This window comes from Camelus ferus, chromosome 3 (genome assembly GCF_009834535.1).
Source record: "Camelus ferus isolate YT-003-E chromosome 3, BCGSAC_Cfer_1.0, whole genome shotgun sequence".
NCBI classification, from domain to species: Eukaryota; Metazoa; Chordata; class Mammalia; order Artiodactyla; family Camelidae; genus Camelus; species Camelus ferus.
The window spans coordinates 25,743,948-25,764,231 of record NC_045698.1 but is presented as its reverse complement, the minus strand read 5'-3'; the positions used below and the strand labels follow the sequence as shown (position 1 = coordinate 25,764,231).

The 20,284-nt window shown below is 31.6% G+C and overlaps 1 protein-coding gene across 1 annotated transcript in view; it reads right to left on the bottom strand.

Annotated features, from left to right (window-relative positions):
* NIPBL (NIPBL cohesin loading factor) overlaps positions 1-20,284 on the bottom strand; it is a 175,667-nt gene that overhangs the window by 30,255 nt on the left and 125,128 nt on the right. Inside the window, 15 exon segments of the mRNA XM_032471114.1 lie at positions 5,724-5,777; positions 6,609-6,707; positions 7,453-7,587; positions 9,202-9,348; positions 9,446-9,544; positions 10,162-10,264; positions 10,375-10,589; positions 11,457-11,546; positions 13,488-13,631; positions 14,558-14,690; positions 15,288-15,370; positions 16,906-17,044; positions 18,416-18,516; positions 18,990-19,070; positions 19,632-19,783. Coding sequence (XP_032327005.1) covers positions 5,724-5,777; positions 6,609-6,707; positions 7,453-7,587; positions 9,202-9,348; positions 9,446-9,544; positions 10,162-10,264; positions 10,375-10,589; positions 11,457-11,546; positions 13,488-13,631; positions 14,558-14,690; positions 15,288-15,370; positions 16,906-17,044; positions 18,416-18,516; positions 18,990-19,070; positions 19,632-19,783 — 1,775 coding nt within the window.

Here is a 20,284-nt window from a genome sequence, read left to right as displayed (position 1 = left end):
CCACTGTAACGGTATTCCATACAGCATTGCTTTTGATTAAGAAAATCACTTCATAGCAGAAGTGCAGCAATGGGTCTATGCTCATGTTTACCATGCTCTACCCATCCTGATGCAGCTGACTTGATAGAAAGTGGACCAGTCTTTTAAAGACTCAGTTACAGCACCAGATAGGTGACAATATCTTGCATGGCGGTAGCAAGATTCTCCAGCAGGCCTTATGCTCTGAATCAGCATCCAATACACAGTGGTGTTCAGTCAACAGCCAGGTTTCATGGTCCAGGAATCAAGGGGTGGGAATGTGAGGGGCAGCACTCACCAAAGAACCATGACCACCTGAGGTGCTGGCTGAAGGCAAACGGAATGCAGATTCAGCAGTGGAAGAAGGTAGTTCTAAATACCAGCTGTGACCACAATAACAGTTACAGAAACAGGACTTTGTCATGAGTATTTCCTACTCATTTTGTCATGAATACATGTGTGTGTGTTTATGGGTGTGTGTTATATGTATGGAGGAGGGGGAGGGGGGCAGGGAGAAAGTGAGAAAATATTTTTGTTTTTTTCCCCTCTCTTAGCCCCTTACCATGTAACATAAAATGTATTGACTTCATATTATAGTATTTAAGGATTGTTAATCTGACATCATAGTACTTAAGTTATGGGATATCAAGAAGAGTAAACATCACTCAAGGACTTTTTCTTCTGGGAAAGAGGTTAGCGCCATTTTCCGTTGTATGCAGGATAGGTAATCATGTTAAGTGGAATTATGACCTTGTTATTGTCATTATTTGAAGATTAAGTATGGTTTAAGGAGATGTATATGGGTATCAAGTTAACAAAAGATGGAATCATGATGGTTAGTTTTAAGTGTTAATTTGATCAGGCCAAGGGATGCTCAGTTATCTGGTCAAACATTATTTCTGGTTGTTGGTCAATGAGGGTGGTTCTAAATGAGATTAGCATTTGAATTTGTGGACAAAGCAGACTGCCCTCTCCAACATGGGTGGCATCAAACAATCAATTAAGGGCCTGAATAGAACAAAAGGCAGAGGAAGGAAGCATCCATTCTCTAACTACTTTAGCTGGGACACTGGTCTCCTCCTGCTTTCGGACTGGGATTTACACTATCAGCCTCCCTAGTTCAGGCCTAGGAACCAAACTACTGAACTACACACTAGTGGCTTCTCTGGGCCTCCAGTTTGCAGATAGCAGATTGTGGGATTTAAGAGTGCCATAATCACATGAGCCAATTCCTTATAATAAATCTTTTCCCTTCTCTCTCTTTCTCACTATCTTGTTCTGTTTCTCTGGAGAACCATAATTAATACATGTCCCTTTTGAGTTAATCCCTGGACCCCTGCAATAACCCTTCTGATTTTTTCCAGTACAGATTAGTTTTACCTCTCCTAGATCTTCATATAAATAGAATGAGAACACCGACTCTTCCGTGTAAGGCTTCCTTCACTCTGCATAATATTTTTATTAATCATATATGTTGCTGTATGTATCAGTCTGTTCCTTTTTGATGCGAAGCATTATCAAATTGTATGGATATATTAGTTTTCCTACTCATTCACTGGTTGATGGAAATAAGAACATTTGATATAAACTTCAACAAGGAGATCTTGTTTTGGATTACAAAGGCCAGGAACAGATGAAATATAGGTTTATGCAAGTTTTTTCATTGCCTGCATTTTCTCATAAACTAAGAAAGGGTCACAGTCTTAGATCATAAGCAATGAAATGAGTGGCACTATAAAATTAATTTAATTTTGTGCACCCATCATAGGCTATGACAGTAGTTTCAACTAATTGGACCACTTTTAAGAAACTTAAAAAGAAAATGTAAGGACCTTCATGATAGAACTTTTTCATTCACATACTACTGAAAAACCACAAAAAGCTATGAAATCATTAAAAGTTATAAAGGAAATGAATTACCACACATTTGAAAAATGAATATACGTATGTGTATACAAATATTTGACATACTAACAAAATATGTAGTCGGTGAATAGAGTTTGATGCATGTGTAAATTTGAAGATATGTCACGTAGTATTTCAAATTTCCCTAGGAAACCACATTCCATGAATTGGGAAGCACCAATCTATAAGGAAACTGACCCAACACAAAAATAATAAAAATGAGAAAAATCTGAAATTGGATGGAATGGAATGTGTACACAGGAACTCAACTGGAAATAGCTAAGTGTGCTTGCTAATTATTCTTGACTTACGAATATTCATTAATTCCAGTAGTCTATTCTTTGTATCCTTCCTAGCTTCTCTTAACATTTATGCACAATGTTATTACAATTACTAAGAGTGGTTATATCTCTGACACATGTATTTAGATAAATATTTTTAGTGTTCTTTATTTCATTACACTAAACTTTGTTAGTCTAATGACTGTATCAAAAAGTCACAGAGTCATTTTGGTAAACTAAATAGTTGGCAGAAACTAAAGTAGGAAAGCAATGAATAGGAAGAATGGGTTGAATGGACAACTAGAGAGTAAAGTTACAAAAAATATAAAACCACCGCTAAGAGGTTATAAATCTAGTGTTTTCTTTTTTACTTCTAACTTGCCCATAATACACAGGGATATTATCTTAGATTCTTTTTTATTAATACTAAATAATGACATTTCTGATAGCTACTCTTCTTACTTTTTATTATACATTTATTATAATTATCACATGAAATATGATTTGTAGAGCTTCTTAGAAATTATTATGTCCCCTTAGAAATAGCTGACATAAATAAAACTAAGATGGTCAAAAGGCTCTACAATACAGAACTAATTGTTTGATTTAGGAGGGAAAGGATGCCGCATATATCATGTAAAATTATAAAAATTATAAAATGGAAGATGACTGATAAAGAGAGTCCACGGTATTATAGAATGAATAACATAAGCAAACACCATGAGGGTGTTTAAAAAAGACACCTTAAATTTTTTAAAATAGCAACATGTTACTGCACATGACCAGAATGCTTTAAACTGTGGTTTAACGGCTGAAATTAAAAAGACTGACAATACCAACACTGGTGAGGGTGTGGAGCAAAGGAACATTGCTGGTGGAAATGCAAAATGGTTCAGCCATTTTGGAAAAACAGCTTGGCAGTTTCTCACTCCCCACATGACCCAGCAATCACATTCATAGGAATTCACCCAAGAGAAGTGAAAATGCACACCCCCACAAAAACTTGCCCAGAACTACTGATAGCAGCACTATTCGTAATAGCCCAAACTGGAAACAACCTAGAACTCCTATAAATTTGTGAATTAATAAAGAAATTATGATACATCCATACTATCAATGCTACTCAGCAATTAAAAGGAATAAAATATTAATATACTAGTAACGTTCTGCTAGTTAAAAGAAGTCAAATGCAAAATACATGCTGTATGATTCCATTAATGTGAAATTCTACAAAGGGTACAACTATATTGACAAAAATGGGTCAATGGTTTGCAAGGGCCAGGGGGAGAGAATCAACTACAAAGTGGCACCAGGAAGCTTTTAAGAGTGATATTCTTACATCACTGTATATAATTATTAAAATTAATCGACCTGCACATCTAAAACTGGCAAATATTTTGGATGTAAATCATGCCTCAATGAAATACTTTTGGTTGATTGTCAAAAATGTTATTAAATACAGTTTTATTACTGAAGTTATCACTAAAAATAAAAAATTAAACAAACAGACCTAGCAGTAAACTGCTGACATAATCAAACAGAAAAAATTATTTCAAGATAGACTTTTAATGGTTTATATTTATTGAGCTTAAATAAAAAGAAATGCAAAGAAAATGTGAAACTGTATCCAATAATCTTATCATTAATATAGTAGGGCAAAAGCAAATAGGAAATTATGTTTATTTCCTTGGGAGATAAGATTTTCAGCTTTAATTTAAAGGAAAGAATAAAACCAAAGAAGAAGAAACTCAAAATCTTAAATTTGAATTAAAGATTTCAATGTAAATTCTTGATTCTTTTTTTTTCTTTCTAAAAAATACATATTTTTTAGCTCTATCCTCTGAAAAGGATCAAAACTATGATAACTCACTAGCAATGAATATTCACAACACCCAGATTATTCCCAGTAAAGGGAATTAGCTCTCTTTGACAAAATGAATGATTTCAGGTTTGGGACAGAAAATGTGCAAGTTGAGTCTGGGGTACCTTGAAGAGGCAGAAAGTGATTAGGCTACAAAAGAGCAATGGAGTTATAACCAAAAAGATACAAGACCAACTTGAAGGGACTATCTCTGGGCAAAGATGAAACAAGCTGAGTTTCAAAAACAATTACAACTGCAATGAATTAAGATACAAAGACATAAAAATCTATTAGTTCACACTGATATTAAAAATAAATGAACTCTTTATTCACCTTTGAAAATTGACAGGAAAACTCATTATTCTGAAAATTGGTAAGTAATGGAAAAGAAAAAAGCATTTCCCTCGCCTTTCTTGCACAAACTATATTTCACAGTAACCAAATAATCAGGACAAAATTCTTCTTTAAAGAAGGATCCTAGCTAATTAATATGGAAGAAATAAAATAATTAGAAAAAACTCAGTATGTTGCAAGGTAATGGTCATTTAAAAATCAATCCTGAAAGACTTTAAAATAGAAGTACCAGGCACTCAAAGATCACTAAAAATGGGACAACCAAATATTATGTGCCTACTGATGTGATGCAATAATATTCAGCATCACCTATGAAGTATTCTTGTCTCATATTCCTAAAACTGAACTTCAGTATTACTAAACCTCTAGATCTAACTAAGAGTTTACAGGAAAAAAGGGTGGACAGAGGAACAACTTAAATGATATCAGAAAGAGAGATCTATGAAATCCAGAATGTGGGACATTCTACAGGAGAACACCTAAGTGGCATGGAAAAAGGAGAAATGAGGGGTTGACTATTATAGACTAAGTCTTATGAGTCATGTCAACCAAAGCGACTGCAAATCAACTATAAAAATATATTTTTGAGGTAATTAGGGAAATGTGAATGCTGACTAGGTGTCAGATACTAGGAAATAATTTATTAACATTTATTCTGATATAGATGACAATTATATTCTGGTTACTTTTTAAAAAGTCATTTCTATTAGAGATGGATACTAAAGTATTTATGGGTCAAATGATATATATTTAAAATATGAGATTTGCTTTAAAGTATTATAGCCAAAAGGAAAAAAAAAAAAAGATTGGAGAGGAATAGAAATAAACAGAATATTAGGTAAATGCTGATAATTTTTGAAGCTGGGTGATGGGCACTTCTATGTATTTGAAATGTCTTAAACAAAAAAATTCATAGGGAGCTAAATATTTCCAGATATGAAATCTTGAAAAAACACAACCTTCAGTTTAATTCTGTACTACTGCAGGAAATTCTATATATTTTATACATGTCAAATAATGTAAATATATACTTAATGAAATCTGTATATCTATTTATAGATCTCATCTCTATCTTCTAGATTAAAAGGATAAGAGGAAATAATTATCTAGAAAGATGGGAAGACAGAATATAAATTAGTGATTTGTATGACTTACTTGTAAAAAGTAACTGAATAATCGATTAAATAGGGCTAGCAACCAAAACATTCAGCCTAATATATTAAAATAAATTTTCATTACCACAAAGCAAATACTTCAAAAATAACTGAAAAAGTACTTTCAAATCATAGTCTGTAAACACTCACATTTTGAAGGAGTTGCTCAAACCAGTCATATCCAGTATCTCTGCATGCTGCAACCTATGAGAGGAGATATGGTGAAACTATCAAAATTAGAAATTTACTTTAAAATATACTTTTGCTATGCTGTAGCCTTAAGTATATAAATGTCCAGTGTTCCAAATTAAAAAAAATTATTTTAAAAGTACACTGTGTTTTCAGTAAGCTAAGTAAATTAAAGAATTTTGTTCTAAATATACCTCAGAAGACATTCAAGTAATTAATGTATTGAAATTAAATATGGTATTACATTTTGAACAGTTATCTTGAATCATATACTGTCAGAAAAATCTGTAAGGTCCAAAATGATAAAAAATGGAACTATTTGCTTCTCATTGTTCTAGATAACAAAGACATCAGTGAATCAGAGATGATCATGTAATCTGTAGTAAAAAATTTCTTATGTTCAAAACATGAAAAGTATTCTGGGTCAAGGAAATTATAGCTTATGTACATAACTAAACAAAAGAAATTAATCTTAATTCACGTTTTCTAAAAAGGCAGAAATTACTGTCTTTTTTCAGGATGCCATCCCTGGGTTACTGCATCTATACTATATCTACTGGATTACTACACTTCTTCCCCTCTCAGTTTGTAAACATTGGAATAATCTGGAGAATTTCAGTATCAGTGTTTAAGTCAACGACTGTCAAAAAGTGGGGCTAAGTAGAAACACCAATCTCCTCTTACTTGCATCCCTTGAGTATCTCCAGAAATACAAAGTAAGGGAAGTAGTACTAAATGTAGAAATTAACCAATATCTCATCACTGTCTCTCCCTTTGTAAGAAGATGAGGTAGGCCTCAATGAGGTTTGCACCCACAGGGACCACCCTTGTTCCAGTCCTTCTTACCACATCAGTGATATTTAAAATTTTTCTTGTCATTGCTTCTTTGTCATTGTGTGGAGTTGGAGTAAACCAGAGTTTTTGGAATGTTTCATTTACTAATTTCTAGAAGAAAGAAAAATATCCAACAAAGTTAACTACAACAAATGTGGCAAAATTCTTAATCCCAGATTCTCATTAAAGCCCAAAACAAAACTATAAACTAACAACACAAATTACCTGAAATTTTTGGTATGAATTTCTCAGTTTTTAAAAAAAATCACCAATTTATAATTTAAAAAATACAATCTTTCTCAATTTAGCAAAGATTTTTAATGAGTGATACAATGTGTAGTATACAACTTCTGGATAGTACACATGCAAATGCTTTCGATCTAACTGAAAATTTTTTTTTTCTATTTTTGGGGAAGTTGTTAAAAAACAAAGAAAAGAAACTCATAAAAAAAATACAGGGATAATCATATATGAAAACTCATTAATGAACTCAGGATTAAACTTTCAACAAAGTATTCACTAATTCAGAAAATCAAGCACATATCACCTGAAAATCAAAATAAATTTAACTTGATAATAAACTTTTTTGTATACAATGCAATCTCTACAATGACATTAAATATTATAATTGCTAAATTGGTTGAGTAAGATCAGATTTTATTAATGAATACAAAATCTAGAAATATAACTGTATCTAAGTATGTCTTTCTCTTGAATTTATAATCTAAAATGTTGATTCACTTCTAAAGTTTTTATATATGTATAAATTAACAAAATTTAAATAAAATAAACATTTAAATTATTCAAAACATTAATGAAAAATGAATTTTAAAGTAGTCAATGTTTTTAATCTTACCTTAATGCCCTCTTCATCATTGACTCTGCGGATCATTTTTACACACATTTCTGTAATTTTTGGAAATGTTGGTTGTTCAATACAGATGTCTCTTAGAATCTTTATCACTCTTTTTCTGACACTGATACCAGTATCCTAAGAACAGAAAAGTATTTTAAATGTCAGAGGAAAACCTGAGATACCTAGGTGTGTGAAATTTGATAAATTAAAGTAGAAAATACCAATAAGCAGTATATATATTTTTTATTAACATGATAAACACAATCTGTGTACATATTTCCTCTTTACATTGTTTCTTATCAATGGTACCATAAATATGGGTTATTTTATTATGCCATCATTGCTTTCAGAATACAATATCTAATACATGAAAAATATTAAATAGCACTGAACATGAGACTTGAGGATAAGCTTGCTAAATTAAGTGGGACGACAAACGAAGCTTTTAGGACAGTGTCTGGCACTTAAACAGCTTATGAAGTACTCTTAACAAAAATGTTTAAGCCTTTCAAACCACTGTCACTATCTTATGATTTATAGGAAATATAAGAAACAAAGGAACAGATTAAATGAAACAAAACCACGAGGAAATAACAAGACTGGCCTGGTCTTTTTAAATTAGTCAATGTCATGGGTGAAGTGGGTAAAAAGGAGAGTACTCAAAATATAAATGAGATACTGTGGAGGACACACGAGTATTCATTGTACTATTTTCCCTTAACTTTACAAATTTTCAAAATTTAAGTGTTTTTAAAATAAATAAAAAGCATTGAACACTTATTGTGCAAAATTATTTCCATTATGCAGTTAACAACTGTCAAAATATTTTAGGCTATATTGCTAAGGTAGATGCTGTCAGAGTCCATTATATTCGAAAATGCTGTTGATTTTGCCCTTTACTCTTGAAAAAACTGAGGCATTAAAGAGAGAAAAAAGTCTTTCACTCTCCTTAAAATTCTTTGTTTCAATCAAGATTTTATGATAGTTGAAGAGGAAATTATCCGTAATTCTCAGTTACACAGTATTCTGATCCTGGGCTAACAGTGATAAGATAAACTCTTATCATTTCAGGAATACCTAATCCTGTACCTAACGCACCTCTGTTGAGTTAAACAAGAAGTCAGTATGCCTGTAGCAGGTGGTATGGAGATTCTGCAGATATTCTGTAATGCCAATGTCTCCTTTCATTTTCTAGGGAAATGCTTCAGGACCAGAGAATTCCATGACACAGAAGAAAATATCTTAGAATAGTATTTAAGTTTGCTCTTACGATGCAAACAATTTTCCTGTTTAACTTGCAGGTATCTGAGCTTGTCATAATTCAGTTTTAAAAAAACATGCAGATACACATAATGACCAAAAATACTTTCAGATACCAAAGTTCTATACCTAGCTGACTGAAATAATTCTTCCTGTTTATTTACATACATATGATTACTCTAGATTCTTATTCAAAATATTTAACTATGCCATGTAACCCCTATCATTTACTCATTGTAAACTGGCAAAATCAAAAGGCAATAGTAACCGAAAAGAGGAATTCCATTTTTGCCAATGATTTGTTTTACAATATTGAGCAGCCCTCCTCTTGAAATAGGTCCTTCTTTAGAAAGTTGCTATAGTTCATAAATTAGGCAATATAAATATATAACTGATATTTACTTTTCTAGCATAACATTTTAAAAAAATGACAAGAGAAAGACAAATTTATATTCATAAATTACAATAAAAATGACAAAACAAACATACCAATATTCTTTCAATCAGCATATCATAATACTGCTCAGCAAGCTGAGGCCGACAAAGGACAAATCGGCCTAGTAATTCTACTGCTGCTTCTCGGACACTAGTGGAATTATCCATCAAACGTCCATGAACTCCTCGCTGCATATCAAGCTAAAGAAAAACAGAGGCAATATAATTTATACTAAGTAGAATATTTTAATTGGAATAGAAAATTCAAATAAGAAGAATCATTTATGCTCCTCTTTACCCTGGCTAGGATACTGGGGTCTACAGCAACAACCTCAGATAAACACTTCATGGCTTTTGTTCGAACGGCAATTGCATTTTCACCAAGAACTCGAAGGATCTGCCAAGCAAATATTGACATTTTAATAAATTTTAGAATATACAGCATTTAACAAAATATGGAAAGAAAATTAAAATAAATATCACATTTATTTTCCCTTAATTTTTATGTAAGTGAGTAAAAGATCTGTTATCTTACTGATCCAAAGCTTTAACTTAAAGGTAGGTACACATGGTAAGTAAGGCATTCTGTACTTTAGGGTCTTTCCTTTATCCTGGCATTCTCAATTAAATCTGTTTTTTATTGCTATGCTTCATCTGCAAGAATCTGTAGCCCCACTGAAACCTTTCTACATGTAACTTAAATTGAGGATATTGAGTTTCATTTAAATAATAACTTGGTAATTGAATAACTTATTTTTATAATATCACTCTACCTATACCATCACTCTACATGTACCATACAGATACATATCCATTCATCTGTAAAATAAGAATCAACATGTAAAAGGCATGCAGAACAAAGACATTTTAACAAACATGGAACAGAAACAAATGCTACTTTCATGATTTTTTAAAATATCTGTTCTCAACAATGAATAGATATTATACACAAACACAAATATCCAGAATTACAAAAATTAGTATCATTTCATAAGGAATTCTGGTCCAGTTTACCTGTGTCAAATAAATATCAAAGCTCTGGGCAAACGGCCTCATAGAGGCCAAGTATCGAACAATCAAACAAGCATCATCATAGTCCACAGTATCAGAGTTCATCCTGCAACAAAAAGACATTACATTTTTATTAATTCACTTAACTAGAGAAGTGTTTAAATAGATACAAAAGACATAACTGAAAAGTAAAGATGTTTTCTCTCTGGATCTTACTTTAATGTGCTGAACTGAGAAGGTGTGGTTTTGATAATGCTTCTAAGAAACTTTTTCCGGTTTTCAGCTCTATGCATAATTTGACCAGTTGTCTCCACTTCCTTCGCGTGATGTGTTCCTTCAGATGATTCTTCATCTTTTTGTGATTTCATTGCTTTTTCTGTTTCCAGAGTTGTATCACGGAACCACTGGGCTATATAGAATTTACGAGAAAACTGGAAAGAAATTAGATGAGACTTGAGTTTGATGAAATTAATAACAAAATTTCCAGTCCATTGATAAAGCGCTCACAATCACGAATACAAGTATCAAGGTTTACTTAAAAAAAATTCCATCAAATAAAAACTGATTTTAAGAAAGCCAGAATGTTTACAATATCTAAGTGATAGAAAACATTATTTTCTTATTTTTTAAGTATTTAAACATCGAGGCACACATATAATTTGTTCCTTTTTTAAAAATTTGGTTTTTTTCTCTTTCATTGAGAAATAACTGACACACATCATTGTATCATCTGTTCCTTTCCATAAAGACTGAAAACCTGTAGTAGTTGTCTGAATAGCTTAGTTATCTCCAACCTCTTCAGAGACAATTAGTTAAAAACAAAAATTTAAAAGTACCCCAGTATAAGCACACTGTTCCTAACACAGTTTATATTTTAAATATAAACTTATTATATTAATATTTTGAATACCTAATATACGTAAAAATAGAAGGATTATATTTACCAATAAATATACACATAAAAGTCTAAAGTTTCTTCTAATAGGCCAATAGAGCATCTCATGTACCACATGGGCCATAATCCACCCTGAGAACAATGATCCAACCTGGTCTCAAGGATAACCTATGGAAAAATTTCCAAATAATTCCTGTGTCACACACAATTTTAGAAAACTACAGTATCTGAACCAGAATTCCATTTAGGACAAATCAATCCATAACCATTCTTTTCTGTTTATCAAGTATCTGTCTCAAAAATCAATATTCCAGTACACCTTTCCTCTTCATAGCACTTCCTAAGTTTCTTTCACACTCAAGTTGAATAAATATGTGATCTCTCCAAAAAAGTGGAATCCTACCACTAGTGAAGGATCAGTCTCAGTGTTTTCATCCAAGTAATCAAGCAATGCTTTTTGCAATTGTTGGATTTCATCTTCTCCTCCTGAAACCTACAAAATAAGCCACATAAGATAAAAAAGATATTAATAATGTACTGTAATAAGTCATCTAGCCATAAACACAAATCTGAGAGAAAAAATGATAAATAATAAAACTGAAAACATAAGCGTAGCAATTAAAAGGAAGAAACAGAAGGATACTATTTTTGAAAAACGTACACATTGATAGCTGACGTATACTGATAGCTGAGGTTGGCCCTTATTTTTATGAACTACATGTTATTTTTCTTTGAAGAAGCTCATAGGTAGGAAGGTCCTAGGACTGGTTTTCTGTTTGGTAAAAGAGACAACTCCAAATTTTTAATCTAGTAAATGGAAACTGTTATTGTCTGTATTATCACATATGTTACAGGTTTTTGAAAGGGAAATGTTTTTATTTCTAATTAATATAAAATAGTGCTATATTTCCTGTAGGATATTGAATATACAGTAGGCATATCTGAGCTGTTCACCTGCTCTAGAATCAGAAAGGAACTGAATCTTTAGGTCCTGCCAAGAACAACACAGTCAGAAATTAACTGTGAGCTGACACTCATTTCTATAGCTTATACTCTTGTTTTAACATGTGAAATGCCAAATACATGGTTTAGAATATATTTAAGCAGAAAACAAAGATTAGGATAACTATCTTGAAGCGTGGTGAAATGAATACATCCAGAAATTAATCACAGCATTATAAACTAGTACACTGTAAACCTCTAAAAGCAATTTGGAAGTATGTGAAGAGTCATAAAAATATTTACCAATGATCACTCCCCTTGAGTTTTACAGTGTGTAATCTACCTGGCCATATGTGGCAAATAGGTCATAGGTCCAGGCTCAGAAATACTGAAAATCACCTAGCACCTAGATCTTGATTTTTAAATTCTCATTCTCCAATGAAAGGAATCAGCAGTACTTTGCTGATTCCAGGGCTGGGGCCAGGAATGGAAAAGATGAGCCTAAAACATCTTGCTGTGCCACAATGTAAGAAAATCCTCAAGGTAAGATGGGAAGGTATCAAAAAGAAACAAACGCTACTTTGAAGGGGCTCTCACTGATCAAATCTAGGACAGTTTAAACATTAAAATAGTAACAACAAATAATAACCTATTAAATACAACAGGAATCATAGTATTCCATTAGGTGGTAGTATTACACTAATGGTAATTTCTTGCTTTTGATAGTTGTACTGCGATATTTAAGTGAGAGTTCTTGTTTGTAGAAAATATACACAGAGCAGTTCTCAAACTTCAGCATTCATTAGAATTACCTGGAGGGTTTGTTAAACCAGACTGCTAGGCCCCAGCCCCAGAGCTTCTGATTCAGTAGGTCCAGGGAGAGTTCTGGGAATTTGCATTTCTAACAAGTTCCTAGGTGATGTTAATGTTGGTCCTGCTTGTCCAGGGAATCACACTATGAAACTGAGGGGGGGATGGGGGCATTCTGTCTGCTCAAATGGTTCAGAAGACAAAAAAAAAAAAAGCAAATATAGATACACATGTGTGCACATTTTGGAAAAGAATGAAGAAACAAAAGTCAATCATTAAGGAATCTGGGTGAAAAGTTTATGGGAGCCTTTTGTACTAATTCTATAATCTTCTGTATGTTTAAAATTATTTCAAAATACATAGGAAAAAAAATTAGAAGTGTTTGTAACAGCCAACATGGGTATGCTTATGGATGTTAAAAAAAAAAAAAAAGAAAATGAAAACATTGTATATGGTAAAATTAGAGATCATTTACCAATCAATTTTCTTAAATCATTTGAAGCTCCTGGTAGACATAATTCACCCTAAGGTATAAACTTTCTCTGTGGGGATTTTGAAAAAGCCTACTTGTTAGAAGTAAGATTTTATTTTAAATCTATAAAATAAAATGTAACGTAAGAATACCAAAAGAAAGTACTTAACTATTACTTATCCCTGTAATTCAAATTCTTTATCTCAATACCTGTTTTAAAATCCGTTCTATAGACCCTTGATCCATTTTGCTTGTAACAGCATCTTTCCTCAGTCGTGCAGCAACAGTTCCAAGGTAGTCAAGAGATGCCACTCTTAAAGCCATTTCTGTTGACTTGTTACTGAATTGATGAACCTACGTAACAAAAATAATTTCGATTTCATTTAACTTATAATATATTTAAAATAAAAGCAATTTATCTCATCAAGTTCAAATCCATGTTGTATTATTTGAAATTTAAACTTTTTTTTCTTGTGATATTATTCCACAAAGTAACTGCCTTTTGAGTTTCTGGAATCTGAACATTTTCATTTAAAAAAAATTACAGTATTTGTGCTGCTCAAGTGAGCACATTAAAAAATTATAGATTAAACCTCCCTAAGAACACGGTCACTGTCTTTAAACATAGGCTTAAAAGTGGGAAAAAAGTATAAAGTTTAAAAAAAAAGGAATATTACTAATTAAGAATTTCTTAGGCTGGAATTCTGATGCCTATGAAATATTATCTTGGCCTCAGGATAGTATTAATACATTTTCCAGTTGACAGAAGGGTCCCTAAAACTTTGAAACAATTGTGTAACTCCAAATGTAGTTTAAAAATAAAAAAAGAAATCAGTGTTTCTTTGCATTTCCCTATTGTATTACATGAGGACTAAAACTTTAGTGCCACATTTTAGAAATATTCTTAAAAATAACAAAAAGTTCACATTTATCAGTCTCATGCTTTGAAATGAATTAACTACAATAACTTATAAACTTATAACTTACAATGACTTAGTGTTGAGATGCTTTTAACTAACAAATATCTCCAAACAAACAAAAAGTTTTTAAAGCACTGTTATCTTATGTAATGAAATGAAAGCACCAAAAGTCACAACATTTCAAAGTTTTCTACAAGGTACTGACAATATTGTGTACAGATATGCACATGCAAAAAGATAGAGATGCAATGGTCATATTTCCTTACACATTTTTAAAGAATTCATCATCTGTGAATCAGAGTACATCCTCATTATGTTGTCTTCTAGTAATTTAATAATCTTTAAATGCTATACTCTTACCAACAGTCTCCCTAACAAACTAAGGAGTAGTTCAGCAGCAGGCCATTCAGGCTTATTGACTGTTGAAAGAAGGTCTTGAACAAAATTTTCAAATAGTGGTCTGTAATCTTCTTCACCTTGTTTACTACCACATCTGTTCAAAGATAAATAATAAAAAGGCTGTGAATTTAGGTGACATGCCCACCAAAATAATTTAAATTTTGTTAACTAAGGTTTCTCTTCTCTTCTATCTAACTATGGTATAAGAGAGGAGATTAAATCAATTTATGCTTTAAAATGAATTTATTTCTCAAACTTCATTTGTTCCCCTACTACAGGGAATTCATTTATTGACTAACATTAACATTACTTTCTGGCAAGTATAACATGTTTTAAATAACAACCACTGTTTTTCCTATGAGATTACCATAAATTCTTCTAAAGGCTAAGCAAACCTCTCTCCACAAAATTTCCTATTCACTGAGAATTCCCCAAAATTCACTGAAGAAAAATTATAAAATTTCAATCTAAGACTTTAACTTTTGGATTTCAACATACAAGTAAGCTCACAAAATTTTAGATTTTTTAATATTCTAATTGCCTCATTTTAAAGATAAGGAAATCAAGGGTCAGAGAGAGATACTGAAGGTTCAGATTATGACAGGAAATTGGATTAATCTTTTACATAAAATAAATGAACTACTCTCTGTACTGGGGAAAATAAAAACCAGATTATGTTAATTTTACTCACTTTTTAAGGAAGATGGAAAGGAAGTTTTGGGCTGTTCGCATGGCTGTTTCATAAGAATTGGTAATAACAACATCTTGGTCAACCTAGATTGAGAAAATGAATATATACAGATATAAAAAATTAACTAACAAACAAGTTAGTTCAGTTGCTATTGCCATGTTATTACTGAATAGGAGCAATAAATTTATATACTAAAATTCTTAACTAGTCTCTTATATATAAAAAAGAGAAGCTACAATTAGCATACTAAACATATTTCAATACTTTCGTAAAAACCAAATAAAAATACTGAGTTTATTTTAATTTAATAAAATATGTTAAGAGTGATAAATGTGTTTCACAAATGAGATGTCAATAGTTACTTATGATGATCTAGGTCAGAACAGTTTTGACTGAAAATACAAAAAGAATTTTGAAAAAAAATTGCAAGTTCAAAAAGTTTATGAAACACTGATACATAATGCCAAAGAAAATTCAACTCCTTCATTAAAAATTTAAAGACCAGGATATAGTCAATTCAAAGTTGTGGAAATCCCAAGGGTGAACAAATACATAAAGAAGTTCACTAGTAGCCAGAAAAATGCAAAATAAAACACGGTATCATTTCACACTGACTAGACTAAGCAAAATAAAAAAGAAAGAATGCAAACTGGAACACCACTATGGTGAGCAAACTGACAAGTTGTAGCAAAGTTAAAAATGCATGTACACTATGATTTAATATTCTACTTCTAAGTAAATCTAGAGAAGTGTTTGCTTTAAGTTGTGATACAGTTATATGATGCATCTGACTCAAGTCAAAAAGAATCTGGTATTAAACACATGTATTAAACACAATGTATTAAACACAATGGTGAGTGAAAAAAGGAAAGAAAGATTTGCAAAGAGAACAGTGGGATTATGAGAGGGAGAGAAACAATCGGGACCTCAACTTTTTGCTATCATTTTACACTTTATTAGCTGGTTACTTTACTATATATTTATCACCACACGTGCATGTGCGCGCACACAAGCACCCGCACCCACATCCCCCTCCGACACCCGGTTATAACAGAATAAAGAAATAAAATTATTCCTGTGTCTTCTGAACTTTTTTAAATTAAAACTATAGAAGTGGGAAAAATTTTAAGTGTTGATGGGTGAAGGCTACAAATCCGAAAGTAAGTATGAATTGCTTAATAGTGAGGGAATAAACTAATTGAGTTACTTAACAGTGAGGAAATAAACTAATTTTCTGCATGAATTTAATATTAATTGTATAATTACTTATTATGCATTATTATAGATTTTACATATTATAATTATAATATTCATTTTCACATTCAATATCACTTGAGTCTTACAACTTGTTATAGCAGGCTTGTTAGGTATTATCACCCTCATTTTATAGCTAAAGAAACCAGCTCAGATTAAAATAATCTGTATGCTTCATGACTGGTAGATATAACAATCAGGACCAGAATTCAAGTCTCCCTAAAATTTAGTCTAATGCTCTGCAAAGATCCGAAAGCCCAGCCATGAAGCCCTAATTAAGAACTCAGTTTTACAAGAATGGCAGAGAATATTTGTGCTTCTTCCTATAAAAGTAGAGTTATAAAACTTACAAAAGATTCCTTACTTTTTTATTTGAGTCCTCTTCTGAATTAGAGTCCTTCTCTGATGATGGTAAGTGTACTACACACTGAATCAGTTGTAAAACCAATGCTGTAACCATTTGAATGTACATAGGCTCTCCATCCATATCACTACTGTTTAACCTTTAATGGAGAAGAAAATATTTAAATTGTATACAGTATGAAGAGAACTTCATTTGACATGTTATCTATCATCCTGAAAATTTCAGGATGCTTTCTTTACCAATATTTCTAGGCATTATCTTTAGTGCTTATAATAGTGTCCTTATGTCTAATTATTTTTGATAAATTAGGAATAAAAACCAACTAAATGCCTATGCATAGATAATTTAAATAGTCAAAGGAAAAATAAAATTTTTAATACAAACTTCTATACTTTATATGTACTGCAGATAAAAAACTTGTAATGAAAAATATCAAATATCTCTCAAAATGATTTCCAAATGCCCATGCATCCAGGTATTCATTTTCTTATTAAAATCTGCTACATAGTAAGCTCTTGGTCACCTGTATTAGAGTATTTGGTCAGTGACACAAAACATGAAGAATCAAATTTTAAACCTTTTTATTCTAAAGGTAGTTAAAAACATAAGAATTCCTTTACATGCTGATAGCTTTTCTTCACGTTTAACAGACAACAGATGTTCATCAATACACAATTAGTTCAAAATATTAAGATTAAAAACAACTATTTTACAGAAGATAGTCTTCAAAGCAATATAAATATAACCCCATATGCCAGGTCTACACATCTGATCACTCAGGAATAATAAAACAGTTATGATAATGATGATAATTACCTATGCTAACCAAGACAATAATGCTGACCACAGGATAACATTCCTCAGTTACTCTGTGCTTAGTGATTTAAGAGCATTTAATGTTAATGTCTATTTTCTAAACTGCCATTAGAGTAATCTTTCAGCTCTCTTTTAAAAATATTATTTAATGACTTCCTACTGTATAAAGGATTCAGTTCAAATTCCTTACTAAGGCCGATAATATCCTTGAACTGCCTTTGACTCTTTAGAGCCATATTTTCTATTGCTCTTCTCACAGACCAGTGGTTCTTAACCTGGGATGATTTTGCCCTCAGGGAACATTCACCAGTGTCTAGTGAAAATTTTGGTGAGCATAACTGGAAAGGGTACATTTCTTTTGGTATTTAGCAGGTAGAGGTCAGGGATGCTGCTAAGCATCTTACAATGCACAGGGCGGCTCTGCAAGGCATTATATGGCCCAAAATGTCAGCAGCACCAAGAGTGAAAAATCCTTGCCACAGATCCTTACACTTGAGAATCACTGAACTTTAAAGTCTATCAAATGTGTAAGGTTATCTTCACATATCTAAGGTATTCTTCTGCTGCTCTGACTAAATTGTCTCTTTTATTTGGTTATTAAAATAAAAATCAGACAGAAATGAAGAATAAATATATGATGGCTACAATATAGCAGAGTTCTTCATTATTGATAGCCTGTGGTATAATTAGTTACCTGAAATTCCTTAAACTCCTCTTGCTGGTTGGTAATCTTGCAAGCGAAGTAAAAATTTCTTCCAAAATTAACTGCCTATGTTTTTCGTATCTTGAGAATACCTGTTTAGTAATTATAAGATTCCAAATTAAGTTTGTTATAATTATTTGAAAACAAAACAAAAATGATACTGTGCCATGTGATAAAAAATATTATCTGCCATTTAGAATGAAAATGTTTTCAAAATCTTCAACAGCGATGACTTAATTTGCTCAACTTTTCCATCACTAATTACAACATTCTTATAGAAGTGACAGTGTACTAGTTTCATTTAGAGGAATATGGTATCTTGGGTATGGAAAGTAAGACAAGATCTACATGATCTTAAATAATTCTGACTATTATAAATATTAAAGACTATTAACTGAATTATTTTAAAATATTCAAAGTGATTAAAATCTAAGGCACATTAAAATAGTCCTCATGCTGAAATGAACCTATGGAAAACTCAAATCTGGATTAGTTTTTGCAAATTTGGATTGAATGGTATCAACGTTCTGGAGGATAAATAAAAACGCAAACTCGTTATACTTACTGCAGTGACTAACTTAATGGCACATAATTGTAGTTCACTGACATTTTCCACAAAAAATGGTGTTATTCCCATTGATGATACCTGCAAACACACACACAGAGTAAGTAGAACACATCTTTAATAGATTTCAGTAACATTCTACCTTACTAAATTCCAAAACATTCACAAACCTACTGGAGAACAGTGAGAGCACTTACTTTTTCCTCATCAATCAGCACCTAGTTCTTTCTTTCATTGCTCCCTTTCATCCTCAAGCAAATTAGCACATACCTTCCTTATAGCTGCCATTCCTCTAATCTCCACCATTTGGATTGATAAATGTCACAGGAATATAAAAAGTAAAAAACAGTTCACTATTCTATAAGAAATATCTTGACATATTTAAAAGGAAATGATTGTTTATCTTTCCAAGAATTTAGTGTTTAGAATTTATATTATGTTCACCTGTCTTCTGCCCCAAATGTTTCCTTTTAAAACTTCCCTAGACTTTTATCTCAATTTAGATACAATACACTCTGAATTTAAAAAAAATTAACATAGTGCTGATATTATTTTGAGTGAGCAAGGTTATAGTAAACTCAAGAGCTTTATTCTTAATTTGTCTGGTCTAGAAATAAAGAAAAAGCTTCAAAAAACACTTACCTGAAGAATTGTCGTGTCTGTAAGAAGTTGTATCTCTAGTAATTCTGATAAGCTGCTAACAATGTCACAAACTTTATTATAAAGCATTACTATTACTCTCTGCTTATGGGTAGAACATTTAGCCCGTTTTGCCTTTGAGCTTAATAAGCCTCCTAAAATGAAAAAAAAAATTTCAAACATGGATAAAATCAACTTTTAATCATTTTTGTTAAACAGTAATAAAACTGCTTTCTGAATTAAGAGAACACAACTTTCCCCCCTTATACAAAAATATAATGTGTCATATACAGCTGGTTATTTATTAAAAGAGAAAATTATTCTCTAGGGAATATTTAGTTAGAAAGTGAACATTCTTATAATAGATAATCCATGGCACATTTCAATGGCTATTAAATTCTCATGTCTAAAATATTACTTTATTTCTATTTCAATTTTTTTCCACTGGAGCAGGATTGTAAGATTATATTTCCCTTTAAATCAACTTGCAATTATTAATAGGTAATTAAATGTAGATGATTCACAAACTGAGTTTGTCCTCCTTTTTTCAAATGTGTATGTGTTAACATACACGACTCATTTATAAAGGTTATAAATAAGAGAAAGAATATACATCTTTAGTCAATCCATTTTGTAGGTAATATTTTGGGTAAAAT